General features: G+C 37.3%; 1 protein-coding gene across 9 annotated transcripts in view; it reads left to right on the forward strand.

Moving 5' to 3' along the window:
* ralgapb (Ral GTPase activating protein non-catalytic subunit beta) overlaps window positions 1-19,674 on the forward strand; it is a 115,776-nt gene that overhangs the window by 22,375 nt on the left and 73,727 nt on the right. For 3 of the 9 annotated variants that reach the window (XM_021477328.3, XM_009302762.5, XM_009302763.5), the window contains exons 4-10: window positions 697-863; window positions 4,113-4,299; window positions 8,398-8,529; window positions 11,922-12,100; window positions 16,094-16,144; window positions 18,587-18,634; window positions 18,835-18,882. In XM_021477328.3, coding sequence (XP_021333003.1) covers window positions 697-863; window positions 4,113-4,299; window positions 8,398-8,529; window positions 11,922-12,100; window positions 16,094-16,144; window positions 18,587-18,634; window positions 18,835-18,882 — 812 coding nt within the window. The remainder of the gene's footprint in view (window positions 1-696; window positions 864-4,112; window positions 4,300-8,397; window positions 8,530-11,921; window positions 12,101-16,093; window positions 16,145-18,586; window positions 18,635-18,834; window positions 18,883-19,674) is intronic. The other 6 variants (XM_021477330.3, XM_073954779.1, XM_073954780.1 and 3 more) reach the window with 2 other exon arrangements.

Below are 19,674 nucleotides of genomic sequence, written 5' to 3' on the forward strand. Positions count from 1 at the left end.
CACAGCGTTACCCACTGCTGTCAACCTTGGCTAAATCATATCTCTCTGTCCCAGAAACCTCAGTCCCAAATGAGAGGGTTTTTTTTTTTCTGTTGCAGGGGACATGCCCAGAGATCCCAGCTTTTACCAGATTATAGTTATATGATAATATTCCTTATAAACTCTATCTATCTTAGTGAGTGAGTGATTAAATGTTGAATGTGATGAGTTTTCAACAATACTAGATTGAAACTTTATTTTTTTATATGGTTTATTAGTTTTTTGTTATTAAAATTGAAAAATTTAATTTCCTGTTTCAAAACGTACAGATAGATGGCTGATTTGTATGTCATTGATATGTTCAGTGCTGAGGTAAATAAACACTTTTGGCACTTTTTTCGAGTCTCTTCATTAGTTTTGTTTTTCCTGTAAATTATTCAATAAATACCGTACCGTACCATTCATACCGAGGTATTATCGTACCGTAAAATTCTGAAACCATTACATCCCTAATACACACACATACATTTTTATGAACAGATGTCTGACAGAGAAAATGATTATTTCCCCCTCACACTGCTTGTTCATTCGAAAATAAATGATTATTGATTACTTTTGGATTTGTGCTTGTGACGATAGCCATCCACTCTTTCTAATATGTCTAGTATTTCCTCTTTGGGCTTTATGATTTTAAATATGAATGTGTGTTTCTTCCAGACCAGAGAACTTCAGCCTGGTGCACTTTAAACTGTGTCAGCAAGTGTTGTCGGCGGTGCAGAAACTAGCGCGAGACTCATCCAGCATGGCCAGAGAGACCTGGGAGGTGCTGCTGCTCTTCCTGCTGCGCATCAATGACACGCTTCTGGCCCCGCCCACTGTGGGAGGTCCGTATGATTGTCACCACCAATCACAACAAAGCTTCCCTCTTAAACAAATGACTGTAGTTCTTCATTTTCTGACAACCAAATGAGAGAATCTTTGCATCTACGCAGACTGTGTTTTGTGTGCAGGATGCAAATTATGGTTTCTGTTTAACCCTCGTGTGCTGTCAGGGATTTTTGTATTCACTCTGGGGTGATTTTTGGGTCAAATAGAATGATTTTTGGTGACAAATTTTATTTCAACATCTATTTTGGAAAAATGGTTCGAAATTGTTCAAAAACTCAGCAGTACACTCTGGGCAAATTGACTACCCTTTGGTTAAAGGTGCAGTAGGGGATCTGCAAAAATGCTAACCGCTTAGCATATTATCTTTGGACGGCGGGGAGGGACTGTGATTCAAATCCACACCCCCTGATATCGCGAGCGCGCGGACCGCGTCACAACAGCCGACAGACAACCTTCTAGTTCATGTCATTCGCCAGTTAGTTAGTGCCAGCGCCATGCAGGAATTACATGTATTACTTTGCCACACTTGCATGCTATTTCAGAGCGAATATTCAGAGTAACGTTAGCGGTAAACAGTAGAGGAAGGCTGTCATTGTTCAGAAATGACCCAATGTGAATATAAAAGCAACTTCAGCTCAATAAAGCAGGTTAGGCGGAATAGCGCTATTTACTGGTGTTTTGTTGTTAAACTAAATATAAATCTACATTATAGATGCTGTCAAAGAACCTTATGAAACTGAAAATAATCACATCAATCTTTCACCGGGAGATTTCAGTGGCTGAACAACACGTCTGTGCATAGAAGTCATTCATAACACAACACAATCTAACATAAAAGTTTCTAAACAGAACATTACCTGTCTAACAGTGATACTTCAGCCATGGTGTCGTCCTTCCTCCAGCGTGCTAAAGTAACTCCAATACTGATTCAGGACTTTCAAAAGTTTCAATGCAGCATTTGATTTCTCCCGGTCCGTCTCGTGACCGCGCGGCCGCTCTAAGGGCGATTTATACCCGCGCCTGGCTTTACAGTAATCGGCCCGAGCTCGGCTGTCCTTCGGCGCCTCCGGCTCCGGCTCTGCCTCTGCGAGCGCCCCGCAGCTCGCTCGCGCGCGTGCGTTTGTGATGCAGACGGCCACGCGCTAATGGCGGATCTGCGTGAACACATGCACAGAAGTCTGAATCTACATTTGTTGACTGACAGTCTGACCTGCCTATCGGAATTATGGGAGATGTTCGGTCCGACTCTATTTAATTGGATGAACATTTTTTAGTTTTATGCTTTACCCAGAATATAAAAATACATATAAACACATTTAGATCATTTACTGTAATCATTACTATTAGACTGTGAAGAGACTTTTAACCAGCACAACAAAAAATGTTTCTGAAGACAATCACCTACTGCACCTTTAAGTTGTTGGCTGTTTTCCCCCATTGACTTCCATTATAATCACATTTTTGATTGCAAAGCCATGACAGCAGATAATCATGCATTCTTGATTGTTAGTGATTTTCCTTGTTGGGAAGAGGTAAAATTTTCACTGTTGATAATGTTTAAGTGTAAGGACCTTGTATATTAGTAAAATTTTGACCAAGTAATTGTTTTTAGACCAAGTAGTTTGACCGTTTTATGTTTTTAGTTTCTTCTTCCAGACAAATTTTGGCATCTAACTCGTCCATCATCATTTGCCCTAAACCAGAGATGCCCAAAGTAGGGCCTGCTGGCCAATGTTGGCCCATTGTATCTTTTGATTTGTCCCACCATCCCATCTGGGAAGACAGTGAGAAGGATGGAGAGGGTTGGGGCAAATGGGGGTTGCTGGTCATTTCTAATTTGACGTAACCTTTTTTTAATTTGTTTATTTCTGAGCTACAAAAAAAAACAACTAAAATTAATGTTTCAATTAAATGTTCTTAATGAATCAGATTTTTTTTTAAATGTAAACAATGTCACTCGACAGATAGAGGACTATGCAGAAGACATCGGTGAGCAAATCAAAGCAAAAACTAGTGTAACTATTCTGTTATAAACTAGATTGTTTTTGCATTTACTGTAATAAGTTCATTATTAAATGTTAAGGAATTATGCTGTATTAGTTCTCGGGCTGGGCAAATATGGCAAAAATGCAGTCTTGGTAATTATTTTTTATATTGAGCGACAACGGTATGTGTTTCCATATATATTGGTAATGCTTCCAGATTTAAAAGTCTTATCATTGTTATTGACATAAATTTTATCATGTTTTGATATAAAATCGTTTATCGGCCCAGCCCTAATTAGATCATATAAAGCAATGTCTTATAGTTATTTTTAAGTAATATCAAATAATTTAGGAAATTATCCATGTCAGCTTTATTTACATTTGGCCCACTAGCCTCAATCAAGGTTGGTTTTTGGCCCTTCATAAAAAAAAAGTTTGGGCACGCCTGCCCTAGACCAAATTGTCAAATTGTGCAGGGTTATTGTATATGGTGTGCTGCCTATGACTTTTTCTAAGCGGTCCAAGGTTTAGCAATGCCCAGCCACTTCACTCAGAACACCCTAGCAACCCCTCAGAACACTTTAGCAACATCTAAGCAACTGCCTATCAAATACTCAACACCCTTGCAACCTACTGTTTAGCATGGCAAACCTCACTCATATTTTTTTCAGGTAAACTGTACATGTAGTGGACAAAAAGTTATTCGCCCTCCTGTGAATTTCCTCTTTTAAATATTTGCTAAATGATGTTAAACAGAGTTTTTCACAGTATTTCTTATAGAATTTTTTATTTTTGGAGAAAGTCTTATTTGTTTTATTTCAGCTAGAATAAAAAGCAGTTTTTAATTGTTTTAAACCAATTCTAAGGTCAATATTATTATTATCCCTCTTCAGCAATATTAGTTTTGGATTGTCTCCAGAACAAACCACTGTTATACAATGACTTGCCTAATTACCCTAACTTTACCCTAATTAAGCCTTTAAATGTCACTTTAAGCTGTATAGAAGTGTCTTGAAGAATATCTAGTCTAATATTATTTACTGTCATCATGACAAAGATAAAATAAATCAGTTATTAGAGATGAGTTATTAAAACTATTATGTGCAGAAATGTGTTAAAAAAATCTTTCCATTCAACAGAAATTGGAGGAAAAAATAAACAGGAGGGCTCATAATTCAGACTTCAGCTGTATATAGTTATTATTCTTGTCTTGCAATCAGCAGGCATTCTGACATGTCTGTTTGTCTGTGTTTCCTGTAGGAGGTCTAGCTGAGAAGCTGGCAGAGAAGTTGATCAGTGTGCTGTTTGAGGTTTGGTTTCTGGCCTGCACACGCTGTTTCCCCACGCCGCCCTACTGGAAAACCGCCCGAGAGATGCTGGCCAACTGGAGGCATCATCCTCCGGTGGTGGAGCAGTGGAGTAAAGTCATCGCCGCGCTCACGTCCAGGTACAGCACTCTGGAGCTCAGCGGGAGTCAAAGCACAAGCTTCTTACAGAAGCAAAGTGTACTCTTTTGATTTTTAATGTGATGCTGGTATAGGGCTAGTAAATTTAGGCCATGTCCTCATGTGCATGGGTATTTTTATAAACTGAGTTTCCCCTCCTTTGTTTAACCAGTTAAACTCCAAAGACATCATCAATTTTTGCTTTCAGATTTAAAGGGCTAGCATTGCACCAGACCCTCTTAAGTGGTTTCGTTTGAAAGTGTAGAATCTATATTTTATGCACATATGCATCACTTTGGTTTTTATTCAACTGTACAAAAGTTATTTACACTTAAATACACAGTATTTTGGATATCCGAGCTGGGTATTGAACATTGGTTCATTTTCATATGGTTCATATATGACACATGTACAAGTTATAGCTCAAATGAAAGCTCTTGCCGGTGCTCATACGGTTCTAGCATTCTTTTTACTGAATTATATTCACATATCAAACAGTTGCCGAATGAATCGCGGTGTTTCCATGGCGCAGAAGTGTAAACAATACATTTATGATCAATAAGCAGCCCCAGATAGCACAGACAGCTGTCATCTCTTACCTTATGCTGTGCGCTTCACGGCCATTTCTCCTCTGTTTTTGAGGTCATGTGCATAAGTAATCCTTTTATATGTCTGATGTGGTCCAAACACAGTGAATTATGTTTGATCAGACAAAAGAATAGTGAAATATGAAAACAATGATCAGTCTCTGTGGCTTGTACAGCACCTCTCATCAGTTGGAATACAATAACTTCTGCATAGATTATGGTGGAGACCTTTTTATTTTATTTTTTTTCCTATGATTACAGACATGTGCAGGAACCACCAACATTAATTACAGCACGCTAGACCACACACAACCTAAAAGGTGCACTTTCAAACTTGAGTTTATAAAAAAAGTGCCTCTTTTTTAGGTGTTTATTAGAACACAGACGACATATACAGATATTTTAAACACTTTCAATAGTGTTTTATGAAAATTCAAAGGGTTTTCTTTAAAATTATACCAAATTTTTGCATTTACACCTCTGCATGTGGTTTTGGGAAGCTTTTAAATTTGGGTAGGCAAAATCCAGGCGGAAATCCCAAAATAACAGCAGAGTTTAACTGGTTAAAAAAAAAATAATAATAATTGTCCACATGAAAACGCATAAATGCACTATTATGCATGTTAAGAGCACGTCAAACCAACAGGTGGCGATAAAAGCCATTTTTAAGAGTTTACACTTGGCTGATGATTGACTATAAGCAAGTTTGGCATGCTGTCCCGGGAGAGAGCCCTGAGCTCAAAAGGTCCTTGAGCCTTGGGCTCCCTCCCGTTTGCAGGGCGAGAGGGTAGTTTGAGCTCAGCTAGGTAGGCTTGAGATCTCCCCCTTTTTTGAGAGCTGATGAAAATGATTGCTATGAAGAGATATGATGCTGGATGAGAGTTTGACTGTAGTGCTAAATTTAGATTGATCAATTAACTTGTAGTTGCATGTTCTTGGAATGTGGGAGAAAACCGGGGAACCCGGGGGTAACCCACGCGAGCATGGGAAGAACATGCTAACGTTCTTGCTGTGAGGCAACAGTGTTAATCACTGGGCCACTGTGCCACCAAATGAAGGGAAAGGTGGAGGAGTAGGGGTGGAAGGGTATGGAATAAAATCATTGTCATTAATATTTTGTGCATAAATAAAATTCACGCATCTGTAATTGTAAATTCGGAAAGGAAAACGGAACCTACTCGTAATTTTACGAGGGTACAATTGCAAAATCTGCGATTAGAACAGACACGGATACAACATTTTCTTTGTCTGTATATGACTGATAAATTTGCGGTGGGTGTACTTTACAAACACAAAATACAGTTTCACTATGGACACGATGTTTTACGAGTACGAATCAAAAAGCGTCATTCCACTGTCAAAAATACGTCACCGCTGTCACAGGCATTAATAAACAAGCGAGAGTCATCGATCACAATGGTGCGCTAACTGGGCACTCGAGCTCCCACACACCGTCTCAGGTAAGATTTCCTCACTATTGCTCACTATCCCCGGCCCGTTCTTAACTTTGATTCTGTAAAATGTCCAAGAAACACAGCGAAAATGGACCTCGTTAAATTTCAACCTTTATTACAGCTCCAGACGGACATTTCTCAAAGAGGGAATAACAAAAATCTTACCTGAGACGGTGTGTGGGAGCTCGAGTGAAACACACCTATAGGCTTACTGTATATGACTTATGGCACAATCTAAACATGATGCTTGCTATAAACTATAGGCTACATTATTTGAGCATTCATCATGACATTGTTATGATCTGTTGTGCTCCAGCTTATTATTATTTTATTTTATTAGCTTATTAAGATTTTTTTTTAAAATCTGTAATAGGCTATCCTAATCTTTGGTAAAATAACCAGCATTTTAGCAAAGCCTGATATTTTCCTGCAGGCTTGAAGCAGACTAAACTAAACCATCTGAGGCCAGTTTTACTTGATGAAAATTCCCTCACCTAAACTCGCCATGAGTGAGATGAAGAAACTGAAAGCATGTCTGAACAATTATTTTTTGTTTGAAAAATTATCTTTTTAAAACACATTTTATTTGGTATATTTTGTTGGTTGTTTTAATGTACTTTTTTTGGTCAGTTATCCACAAAATAAACAAGGTTATTTGAGGTGAAGTTTAAAACAAGGTCCGCTTATAGGTCTATGCTTCAAGTGGTGCTCACTGCAGAGCCATTTGGGCGAGCTGAGCTCCAGCGAGGGGGAGCTTGAGCTTGAACTCCACCTTTCTTGCACTTCTTCTACGAGTGATGTCACTGGGGGTAGGGTTAGGGGTGGGGTTGGTGTGCGCATTAAAACAGCTTACAGGAGGCAGAGCGAGAGCTCATGCTCCCCCTCGCTGGAGCTCAGCTCTGCTCAAATGGCTCTGCAGCGAGCACCCTCTCCTTTGCTTCAGTGCACAAGCTGAAAAAGTCAGGTCTGATAAATAAAATATTAATATATAAAATAACAGTGAAATATTCACAGTTTCAGAGTAGCCTATATGAGTAGGCTAATGAATTGTCATTAGCAGTAAATTAGTGTGTGCCGGGCCGTCAGTTTCACTTTTAGCCTATTAATTTAATCAACTACTTTGACCACAATGAGTCAGGCTTTACAAACTATTCGCACCACTTAAAGTATTCCCCTCTGAAGAATAAACTCTATTGTATTGAATAGCCTGATCATTTCTAGCAGTATAATCTACTGTTTACTCTAATGCTGTGTTCACACCAAACACGGAAGGAGCGTCAAGCGCGAGTGATTTACATGTTAAGTCAATGCAACCGTGCGAATAGACATCCTGAGTCGCGATACGCGCAAATGGCGTGGCGTGAATGGCGCGGTGCGAATAGCTTAATACGCGCAAGTTGAGCGTTTTGCGTGTTTGACACACTTAACGTGTGTTTCGCGCGAATCGCTCGAGTTCAAAAATCTGAACTTAAGCGCACATTCACACCTCGTTAACCAATCAGGAGCTTGCTCTTGTGGGATGTGATTGTGATGTAGAACCTGTTGATGGTGTCCCGGGTTAAATCCTCCAGCCAACACCGACAACAAGTCATCAAACTGGGCTGGGCTCAGTCAGAAGCACAGCTGAAAGCCTCCATCATCCAGGTTCAGTTTCTGGAGGAGTTTATGAACTCACAGAGCTGGATGCACCTCTGAAAGGATCTAGTGGACTCAGACAAGGCCCTAAACGTATCGACGCTGTTTTTAAGTCTTTATAAAGCACATAAACACTGTCATTTTTTTCATAAAATCCATGTTAGCCATTTAGCAATTAAGCTAGAGTCACCGGGCACACAGAAGCCCTGCCCATCATGCGAATCCGCGTCTGTTCTGAAGTGAATTTGATGCGCGAATGAAGCGAGAAAACTCAAATGTTCACGCAGCTATTTACTAACGCATGGCACGATTTATCCGCGTGTTTCGCGTCTGGTGTGAACACAGCATAAGGGTTTTTGGTCGTTTTACTGACGTTACTGCTTTTGTTTGTTTGACCTTCTTGTTTGTTTTGTTGTCCACACAGGCTGCTGCGGTTCATGTACGGTCCGTCGTTTCCTCCGTTTAAAGTGCCAGAAGAGGACGCCAGTCTCATCCCAGCAGAGATGGACAATGACTGCGTGGCTCAGACGTGGTATCGCTTTCTACACATGCTCAGGTCTGCAGTTAAGCTGATTCAGTGCTTTGTTTTCCAAGTATGATTATTTGATTCCACTTTAACACATACAGGTGATTACAAAATTATCATCCCTCTTGTGAAATTTGTCATTCTTTTTCAAAAACGAACATTTCTCACGCTATTTCCTACTGTATTTTTATTCTAGAGAAAACCTTTTTTTGTTTTTAGTTTGGCAGGAATATCTGTTCTAATTATTAAATACTAATATATATATATTATGTAAACTATATTAATATATGCATTATATATTATAGTAAAAACATTATGCTGTGATCAATATTATTAGCCCCCTTAAATAAAGTTATTTTGGTTGTCTACTGAACAAACCACAGTTGTACATCAAAAAAACAATCATTAAAACAATCAAAAGTAGATGTGGATGGCTGTGTCTATGTATGATCTATAATATAATGTCTTTTAATGTTCAAATAGATTTTTGTAAATTTTTTGGTATTTTAATACTTAATATTGTTCAATATTAATTATTAAAATTATAATTGTATCATGATAACCGTATATGCAACATACTGTACTGTAAAAAGTGGTTTTACTGTAGAAAAGTGAGCAAACTCATTGCTTTTAAAGTGATTAGTCGACTTTACTTAAGAAAAGTGAGTACTTAAGATTAAGTAAATGTCTGGAAAATTTCCGGAACGACTTTACCGGTATATTCAAAAAAACGCTGTTCACACAGGTGAGGACGTTACAGAATTTTTCCGGTAAAAATGCATTCACACATCCATTCTAAAATACCGGTAAATTCTGACATCATTAACCAGAAATGAGCTCTAAACGGCTGCGCTTGTGTTTGTAAACATTTGACTACATTACAAACTCTGTGGATGGATCAGAATTTGTGAACAACTCCGATGAAAACATATAGAGAAACACTTTTGCATGTCGAGATGTACATGATATGTGTGTGTGCTGGCGCTCACCCGCTGTTTCATGGGCACACGCAAAGCTTGAAGGCAAACAAACAACGGCTTATCATAAGCATCTTATCGATAATTATTTAATTATTTACACAGTTAATTAAGATGAACATATAAACGTTATTTGACTAATTTCTAGCAGCTAAATGTGTCTAGGGAAAATATACTAAGGCTTTTATTCTCCAGGGGTCTGTTCTTCGTACGTGGATTACTCAGTTAGCTGGATTTGGTTATTGACGATTTGACACAATCCAGGATCGCTTCGTTCTACAAAGCTGATCCGAGAGTTGTTGTCATGGCAACAGTTCTGCTAGCTCAAACCTGATCGGGAGCAGGTTCAATTCATATAAACAGGATTAGATCGGCTCAGTTCATGCAAAGATAATACAGAAAGTATGTTCTGAATTCTGATATTTTCTTACAGTAGTAGTTATATATACTTGGGAAAATGGTACATATTTTTTAACTATATATATATATATATATATATATATATATATATATATATATATATATATATATATATAAAATTATAGTCATTAATAAAATAAATAAAGTTATACATATTAATAAAACTTATGCAATCTGCACCCTCGAAATGAAAGTACAAAGACTGCCACCTGGTGGTGCACGGAGAAAACTTATTGATATGAACTTTTTAGATCGCTTTAGTACAAATTGTGTATAATAGAAATGCAGAATATGTGACTTTTTAAAAAAAAACAATAACACATTTATGCAGTCATAAACATCTTTTGGCAGTTAATATGCCGGTGATTTGATGCTTCACAAAAGTTGCAGACGCCTTTACCAATATGAAAATGCTTTTGTAAACAACCAGTTATTATTTACACCGATTAAAAAACGGCTACTATAATAAAGAAAATCTTTTCTAAATGTAGAACTAAATCTATTGATTTGCATTGAAATACATGATGAATACTCTTGAAACATAAGAGTGTAAAGCCTGCAGCTCATAACAAATGTGGAAGGTTATTGCGTGTCATATTTAACAAGCCGTTTACTGCTAATTTGATGTAATTTTGCTCACATGGATAATTGAATATTAATCAGATGATGTCATTACGCTGCTGTGCCGTCAGCCAATCGTTGCATTGCTGATCATGATTTCGAGGATCGATAGATCTGTCCTTCACAACACACGCAGCGATCTCAGATCAGTTTATCCAAACATTCTAATCTGTTTCGCGAACTTGTTTGAAGAACCAAAATAGCGAGAGATCAGTTATCAAGATTAAAAGATCCAGGATCTGCCAAATCATTTTAGATCATTTAAGTGAGGTACGAAGAACGGACCCCTGAATCGCGCAAACGTGAATACGTCTGACTGTTCTGATTGGCTAAAGCAGACGTCTCACGTCAGCACGTTCTAGACGTGAACACGCTCTTTCCGGCAAACTTCCCTCTGCGTTCACACAGCGCAGCATTCCGGCAAATTACCGATAATGTTACAACTTCTCTTTCCGGGAAATAGCCAGAACTAATTTACCGCTATTTTCTAAAAGGGCCTGTTCACACATACACACCTTTCCGGAAAATTGCCGGTAATTTTCCAGAAAGGTCTGTACGTGTGAAAGGGGTTAAAGCCTTGCCTGATTTACCTAGTTAAGTCTTTAATTTGCACTTGAACACTAAGCTGAATCCTAGTATCTTGCAAGACAACAAGCAAAATATTACGTGCTGTCAACATGGAAAAAATGCATGAAATTAGTCATTAGAAATGAGTTCTTAAGACTTATATTTATGTTTTTTTAAATATACAAATATACTCTTGGCGAATACTGTTCTCCCAGTAGGCCTGATCATTTTGTTTTCAGCTGTGTTGTATCAAGCTCTGTTTAACGTTGATGTAAAGCGGAAGTTGCGATACATTTTTCTTCCCTATTATTGTATATTTCTGCTTTTTTAACAATGGCAAATGCATGCAGGTACACACGTATTAACAACGGTTAAAAGGTAATTGCACATAATGATCGTTCCCGTGTGCACAAACTTTTAGATTAACCTCATACAGTGTTTACAGCTTGTTATTAAAATACTGTTGGATCGATTCTGATCTGAGAATATCTGTGCATTCACACTGCTGCTGCTGAGAGCGTCAAAGTAGCCGGAAATTATTCATTGTCAATGGGAAAGCGGTGCATTTTTGCATGCATGTTTCAGAAGCTCTGGCTTCTTGTGAATGAGAAAGCAGATACTGCCCTCCACAACATGGAAAGACACATCTCTCCATGCAGGCGCAGAACCCCAGTTTCAGTCAGCTACTGGTTTGGTGTGTTCACACACAGCTTTTTGCTCCAAATGTGATCCAGTGCAAGGTGACAACACAGTTGGGTTTTGTTGATGCTAGTTGTTTGGCGTTGGCTTGTTGTGTCCTGGCCCTTCAGTTCAGTTAATTTGTCTTTCCCCCTTTAGTAATCCTGTGGACCTGAGCAATCCCGTCATTGTGAGTTCCACGCCGAAGTTTCAGGAGCAGTTGTTGGGTGTGAACAGTGTTCCTCACGAGGTGATCCAGCACCCTTGCCTCAAACAGCTGCCTCAGATCTTCTTCAGAGCCATGAGGGGCATCAGCTGCCTCGTCGACGCTTTCCTCGGTAAAATCACATCGACATTATTTATCTTGTGTCTTTTGAGGATGCAACAGTAGTGGCATTACCATCATATTCCATGCAGATGAATGGAACTATTAATGACATTATTCACCCAAAAAGGAAAATTCTGTCTCACATTACAGGGTTCAACGCTAAGAATATTTTCTACTGGCCCGATCGATGTGTGTGTGTGTGTGTGCGAGTGTGTGTGTGTGTGTGTGTGTGTGTGTGTGTGTGTGTGTGTGTGTGTGTGTGTGTGTGTGTGTGTGTGTGTGTATATATATATATATATATATATATATATATATATATATATATATATATATATTTTTTTTATATATATATATATATATATATATATATATATATATATATATATATATATATATATATTTTTTTTTTTATATATATATATATATATATATATATATTTATATATATATATTTATATATTTATATATATATATATATATATATATATATATATATATATATATATATATATATATATATATACGGTACCGGTCACAAGTTTCATTGATTTTTTTTAATGGAACATTATTCAGTTCAAGGCTACATTTATTAAATGTAAAAAAATAAAAGTTAAATTGTTAAATATTTATTAATACTTATTGAATTATTGTATGTAGTTTCAAGTAAAATTATTATTCCAGACATTATTGCTTTTATTACCATTACCATTAATAATAATAACATTTAATAATAATAACAACAATAATAATTAATGTTAGTGATTTCTGAAGTGATTTCTTTAAAATTACTGGTCAAATGATTAAATTAAATGATAAACTACTGTTGAACAGTTATTTTATAGTGCAACATTTCACAATTTTGCTGTATTTATGATTAAATAAATGCAGCCTCGGTGAGCAGGAGAAGCTTATTTTAACATATTTAACAATCATACTGACCCCAAACTTTGAGCAGTTGTGTATGGAATATGTTATAAGCAAAAATGTGCACTTCAATTTTAACACCCCACAGACACCATCACCAAATATAAATCAGAGAGGTCAGCCTCTCTCATACAGAGCCTCATTTCAATTGTCAAGTTTTGTAAAAATCTATCTATCTATTGAATTAATCAATCTATTGAAGAAACGTTGGCTAGAATTCTGCATATAGGCTTAAATTATAGAGAGACATAGCAGATGAACAGAGACTGCATCAGGTCGCGAAGCAGATCAATTATCTTTTTTTCGAGCTGTCAGAGCGGAAATGAACAAAACAACAGGCCTAATACAACATATTATACGATTAAAATATGGAAATATTATCAGATGGTAAGTTCGGTCAATTTTCCTAACGGATAAATAGCTCTTAGTAATAGTTCAGCATGGTTTCACTTTCGCATTAGAAATGAAGCACACATTTTCCGGTAGGATTGACATCTCGCCCTATTCATCATTCTCTCTTCATATAGCCGTATATATGGCTATTACACAACCATTATACACTGTGATATATCCTGCGTCGTTAGTTCGCTGCATTGTTTTGTTTTCTCACTACAATCGATCCGCTCAGTAGAGCAGAGACCATCTCATTCAGGCCATCTCAGACTGATTAATTTGGCGAGTATGCGAGCGCGATTGCTGGATTCACATATGGCAAACAAACCGCGCTAACAGGGGAAACGAGACAGATTCCGAAACAAACGTCTATGTCTGAAAGCACCCTTGATTGTATTTGCACGCAGTTGACAGACAGTCGCAGCCAAACTTGTGACAAGGCAGCACTGGCACGATCGGGCCAGTAACATTCTGTACACTGGCCCGAGTGTCTCGCACGCTGGCCCCGGGCCATCGGGCAGTCCTTATTGTCGAGCCCTGCATTAGTAAATGTGCTCATCCTCCTCTTTTTCCAAACCTGTTTTGGACTGACAGGAGGAAAACCAGCTCAATCTCCTGGCAGCGTGAAGTAAATAGATTTACCTCTAATAGTAGACTTATGTATTAAACACATTTACAAAGAAAAATCAAAGGAGTTTTTTTTTTTATTTTAGTTAGGTTCAGTTAGTTCTAGTTTTGCAAAAAACTCCTGTTTTTATTTTTATTCATGCATTTTCTACTTAGTCCCTTTATTAATCTGGGGTCGCTACAGCGGAATGAACCGCCAACTTATCCAGCACAAGTTTTACACAGTGGATGCCCTTCCAGCTGCAACCTATCACTGGGTAACATCCACACACACTCATTTACTCTCATACTCTACGGACAACGCATGAGGCGAACATGCTACCCACTGCGCCACCGCATCACCCTTTTTGTTTTTTATTCAATTAGCGAAAATTATTTAACATTTTTGTTTTAGTGTTTTCGTTCGTTTTCGTTCGTTTTCGTTAACTATAATAACCTTGCAACATTCTTCAGAATATTTTGTTTTGTGTTCAACAGAAGAAAGAAACCATAGTCAAACAATTACATTTGCTGTTTGTTCAAACTAAATTGAACTAAAACAACACAATTCTTGAAGTTACTTTGTTGTTTTAATCCACTTAAATTTGTAAACACTGATATGTTAACACTGATATGGCACCTATGGTGTAAAATCTACTTTTAAAGCTGTTTGGACAGACATGTGTGTAAGTATAGTGTATAGACCGTCATATTGGGCTGATATAAACACACACAGTGCTTTTTTTGTCAATTTAACAACATAAAAACGGAGAGCAATTTGAGCTGTTTTCAGACCGACCACAACTTTACGTAGGAGTGCGGTCCCCCCGCCCACCAATATTGATTGACAGCCTCGCGTCATGATCATATCCGCGTCATGAACACCCTTGCTTTATTTTTTGATGAAAGGCTCATTGGGCTCAACACAAGATCAATATTCTCCACATTATCGCTCTAATCAGATTTATTGCTTGTACCTTTTGCGTGGCGCAGCGTCGTGCATTTCGGAGTTTAGGGTGTGGGTTTTTGTCGGGGTGCACGCAGCAGAGCTTCGGGTCAGCGGCTCAGCGGCTGCGGCACCGTTGTGTTTGACCTGGTGGAGGCTTGTGTTTGGAGTTCTGGAATGCGTGACGCGACGATTCGGGACACTTCATGTTTTTGCCGAGTCACTGAATGTCTGGTGTGCTGTGTCGCGGCGCATTCGGTGCCTCAGTCTAAGTTAATTCAGTGTGTGTGGTTATTAGTCTTGGTGTACAAGCTCGGCACTTGTACAACGAGACTATCCACTCTATTCTCCGCCGACGAGCGGGCGCTGCCATTTGAATCTTTTTGTCTCGCGACTTCCAGTCCCATTCTCTTCCATTCATTTTTTTGACGTTAAAAACTGCTTGTTACGTTGCTTGATGTTGCAATTTGATATTTTCTTATTATATTACTCTACTTGGACTGTATAGTCATGCAAAGTAGTTTGACCATTTTCTGCCGTTTATTATTCCTAGTCATTTCTCCCATAGGCGACGGAATCAGAAGTTCTAAGACACAATACAAAGACACAAATGATTTTGTACTCTCTGCTTGGTCTGTGTCCGAGTCGTACATGTACGGCTGAATGCTCATCTTAGCTTAGCTTAGCTTCTCTCTGTCTGTCTGTCTGCCTGTCTGTTGCAAACACAGAGCGTGGGAGCTCTTTGCTCCGCCCCCTTGTTACGTTTTGCGGGAAGCCAAACCTGTGAAGCAACTAAAACAGCAAGCTGTGTACACGCCCTCAACATGACACTTTTGAACACATTATAATCAAAACATCTGAACTGTGTGTTGAACTGAACCTAAACTGGCACACTCAGAACAACCAGAATATTAATATTAAATAATTAAAAAGGGGTAAACCATGTGCCCCTTTAACTTAATTCCACTGCACTCGTGTGTGAGTAAATGATAAGAATATTTTCATTTTGGGTGAACTGTCCCTTTAATAGTCTTTCCATTCACTTTAACAGTTTGTTTGTTGCGATGTGTTTTGTTTTGATTCTCGGCTGTATTGATGTATGAACATCAGCTTTGACTGTCTTTCCATTTGTAGGTGTCGCTGTTACTCAGAAACTTGAGTGTCGTGAAACTCTGCCCTCTTCTGGTACTCATGCATCTGTGCTGTGCTTTTGTCAATGTTAACTCTTTTTCACTCATTTGGTGCTGGTGCATGAAGTTGCTTGTTGTGATCAATTCATTTGATTAGCACCTTTATATGTCATTTTTATTTATTTCATGCTACCGGTCAAAAGTTTGGTGCAATACTTTTTTTTTTGTTTGTTTGTTTATGCAAGGTTTATGCTTTGTTTATGTGCCACGTCACAAGCATGAACACACAGCACACCTTTCATCTCAATAGTTAGCTTATTTTTCTGGATTTAAACAGTCTTCAATATATTTGGGATAATGCGAGTACATAAGTCTGGTCTAAATGTTTTGAAATTAATGAAGATGCATTTTACCTAAAGTGCATTTAAACACTATGTGATAAACAACAACTAAAATAGTGGGATTTTTAGCTTCATAGCACTGTTATTGCTTTTGGACTCTCAAGACAGGTTACTGATGAGCACCAGCACAATTTCAGTGAAAAGAGGTTTCTTTCTACTTCAAATCAGTCCATAAACTAAATTTGGCTATATTTTAAAATTAAAGCAGTCTTGCTTGATAAACTCTCAGATATATTAGTCTTTTCAAATTAAGAATTTCTTTTAATTTTATTTATACAAAAGGAATATAAAAGAAAACTCTACTTCTTTTTAAAATGTGCTCATTTTTCAGCTCCCCTAGAGTTAAAGAGTTGAGTTTTATCTTTTTTGAATGCATTCAGTTGATGTTTGGGTCTGCCGAGAGTACTTTAGCTTAGCATACATCATTAAATCGGATTAGACCGTTTGCATCTCGATCAAAAATGACCAAACCGTTTTTGTAATTTTCTATACTATTTATATTAATCCCTTAATTTAATCCCTTAATTAATTTAAAGGCTTAATCTCTTATTTATTAGGTATATCTACTGTGGAATGAACCGCCAACTATTCTGGCATATGCTTTACATGGCAGATGCCCTTCCAGCTGCAACCCAGCACTGTGAAACACCCATACTCTCTCACATTCACACACACTCATAGATTACGGACAGTTTAGTTCATCAATTCACCTATAGCGCATATTGGCTTAGAAAAGTTTTTTTTTTTTTTAAACTAACATGTACTAAGACAGAACTGCCTGTCTAAGTTCATGATGTAACTACAGAAGAGTCTTAGTACATGAATTAACTTAGAGAGAAAAAATCAAATCAAAACTCAAAAGTTTGGTCATTGCAGGTATCAAAACTTTGGTCATCTGTAAACGAGATGCTAACGGTCTAACCCAATTCAATGATCTATGCTAAGCTAAGCTAATGTGTTCTCGCCAGGCCCAGAGATCGGCTGAATGAATCAAAAAATGGTAAAACTCAAATGTTTAACTGTTGCGGGGGCTGAAAAATTGGCTTGTTTCCTTTAGGAATTAAAATTATAAACTCTCAGATATATTAGTCTTTTCAAAATAAGAAAAAAAAATATTTATACAAAAGGAATATAAAAGAAAACTCTACTTCTTTTTAAAATAGGCTTATTTTTCAGCTCCCCTAGAGTTAAAGAGTTGAATTTTATCTTTTTTTTGAATGCATTCAGTCAATCTTCGGGTCTGGCGAGAGCACTTTAGCTTAGCTTAGCATAGATCATTGAATTGGATTAGACCATTAGCATCTCGATCAAAAATGACCAAACAGTTTACGTCATTTCTATACGATTTATAATAACTACATTGTCATTCATTAATTTATTTGTTTTTCTTCGGCTTAATCCCTTATTTATCAGGTATATCTACAGTGGAATGAACCGCCAACTATTCTGGCATATGCTTTACATGGCAGTAGCCCTTCCAGCTGCAACCCAGCACTGAGAAATGCCTATACACTCTCACATTCACACACACTCATACACTACTGACCGTTTAGTTCATCTATTCACCTATAGCACATATTGGCCTAGAATTTTATTTATTTTTTTTAAACTAACATATATTAAGACAGAACTGCCTGTCTTTAGTTCATGATGTAACTACAGAATAATCTTAGTACATGAATTAACTTTAAAAGAAAAATCAAATCAAAACTCAAAACTTTGGTCATTGCAGGGATCAAAACTTTGGTCATCTGTAAACGAGATGCTAACGGTCTAACCCAGTTCAATGATCTATGCTAAGCTAAGCTAATGTGCTCACGCCAGGCCCAGAGATCGACTGAATCATAAAATGGTAAAACTCAAATATTTAACTGTTGGGGAGCTGAAATGTGCCTATTTTCCTTTAAGAATTAAAATGAAGACTTCCATCTTCAGCAATAAGGGAATATTTATTATAAATTTGTCCTAAAAAGTGTAACTGGTTGTCAGGTCTGCCCATTTCAATAGAGTTTGTTGTGATTAATACATTTATCATCATTACATTTAATCAGATTTTCTAACACTTTCCTCAGAGGTCTTGTTTTATGTTTCCTCAGGAGTCACAGTGTCTAGGAGCAATATTCGAGACAGACTTCCCTCCATAGGTACACTAAAGCTGTCCAAACCCAATCAGATAGTGACTAACAGTGGTGTTAAAAAGCCAACACACTGATTCTGTTCATCAAGGTGTTTGGGTGCAGGGCTGTAGCTCACACATCCTCATCAGGCTCAGAAATGTTAAAGTATATCGCTAGTTTTTAAAATATCATCTTTTTTTGTGGATAATCCCATTTTTTCTCTCTAGGTGTTGCAGTATCTCGGAATAATCTCCGAGAAAGGCTCCCGTCTTATGGTATTTCTTAACGCGCCTCTGACTAATCAAGAGGGAGTTTGTAGATTTGTTTTATTTCGAGGTGTTTGGTGCATTTATAGATCAAAAATCTCTGTGTTGTGGGAATCAATTAGCCGTCTTGTTAATTGCCTTGTTTTTCTTCCATGCATAGGGAAAATCTTTGCCCAGAATGAATGTGTGCATACTCACTGGTTGTAAATCAGTCTTTCAGCTGTTTAATCTGGCATTAAAATGGTATTGCATCTGATTTAAAGGCCTCATGAAATGATCTAAATCTAAAAATTGCAGATGTTAATTAACACTGGGTATTAAGAGGGTAATCTCATATTTTCAAAAACATAAAACAAGAAATATTGATGTTATTGCTGGACATATTGATGTAAATTATCGCTATAAAATTGTAATGCATAATAAATAGCAGGTCATAGGGGTTTAAAAAAAAATCATCCAATGTAAACAATCTGCAAAGTAAAAAAATCAGACATGACGTTAGAGTCATCTCTGACTCTACGAAGACCCGGAAGGGATGGGATGGTGGGGAAAAAAATGGGTGGAAGTTTAAAGTTTAAAGGGAGAAAAACATGGGTGGGAGAAAAAAAAAACAGTGACAGGAAAAAAAAAAAAAAAAAAAAATATGTATATATATATATATATATATATATATATATATATATATATATATATATATATATATATATATATATATATATATATATATTTAAGTTTTTGCATTCCCTCTCAAATATGTTTTGTGTTCCCTCTCAAAGATGTTTCGCGTTTCCTCGCAAATAA

This window comes from Danio rerio, chromosome 6 (genome assembly GCF_049306965.1).
Source record: "Danio rerio strain Tuebingen ecotype United States chromosome 6, GRCz12tu, whole genome shotgun sequence".
NCBI classification, from domain to species: domain Eukaryota; kingdom Metazoa; phylum Chordata; class Actinopteri; order Cypriniformes; family Danionidae; genus Danio; species Danio rerio.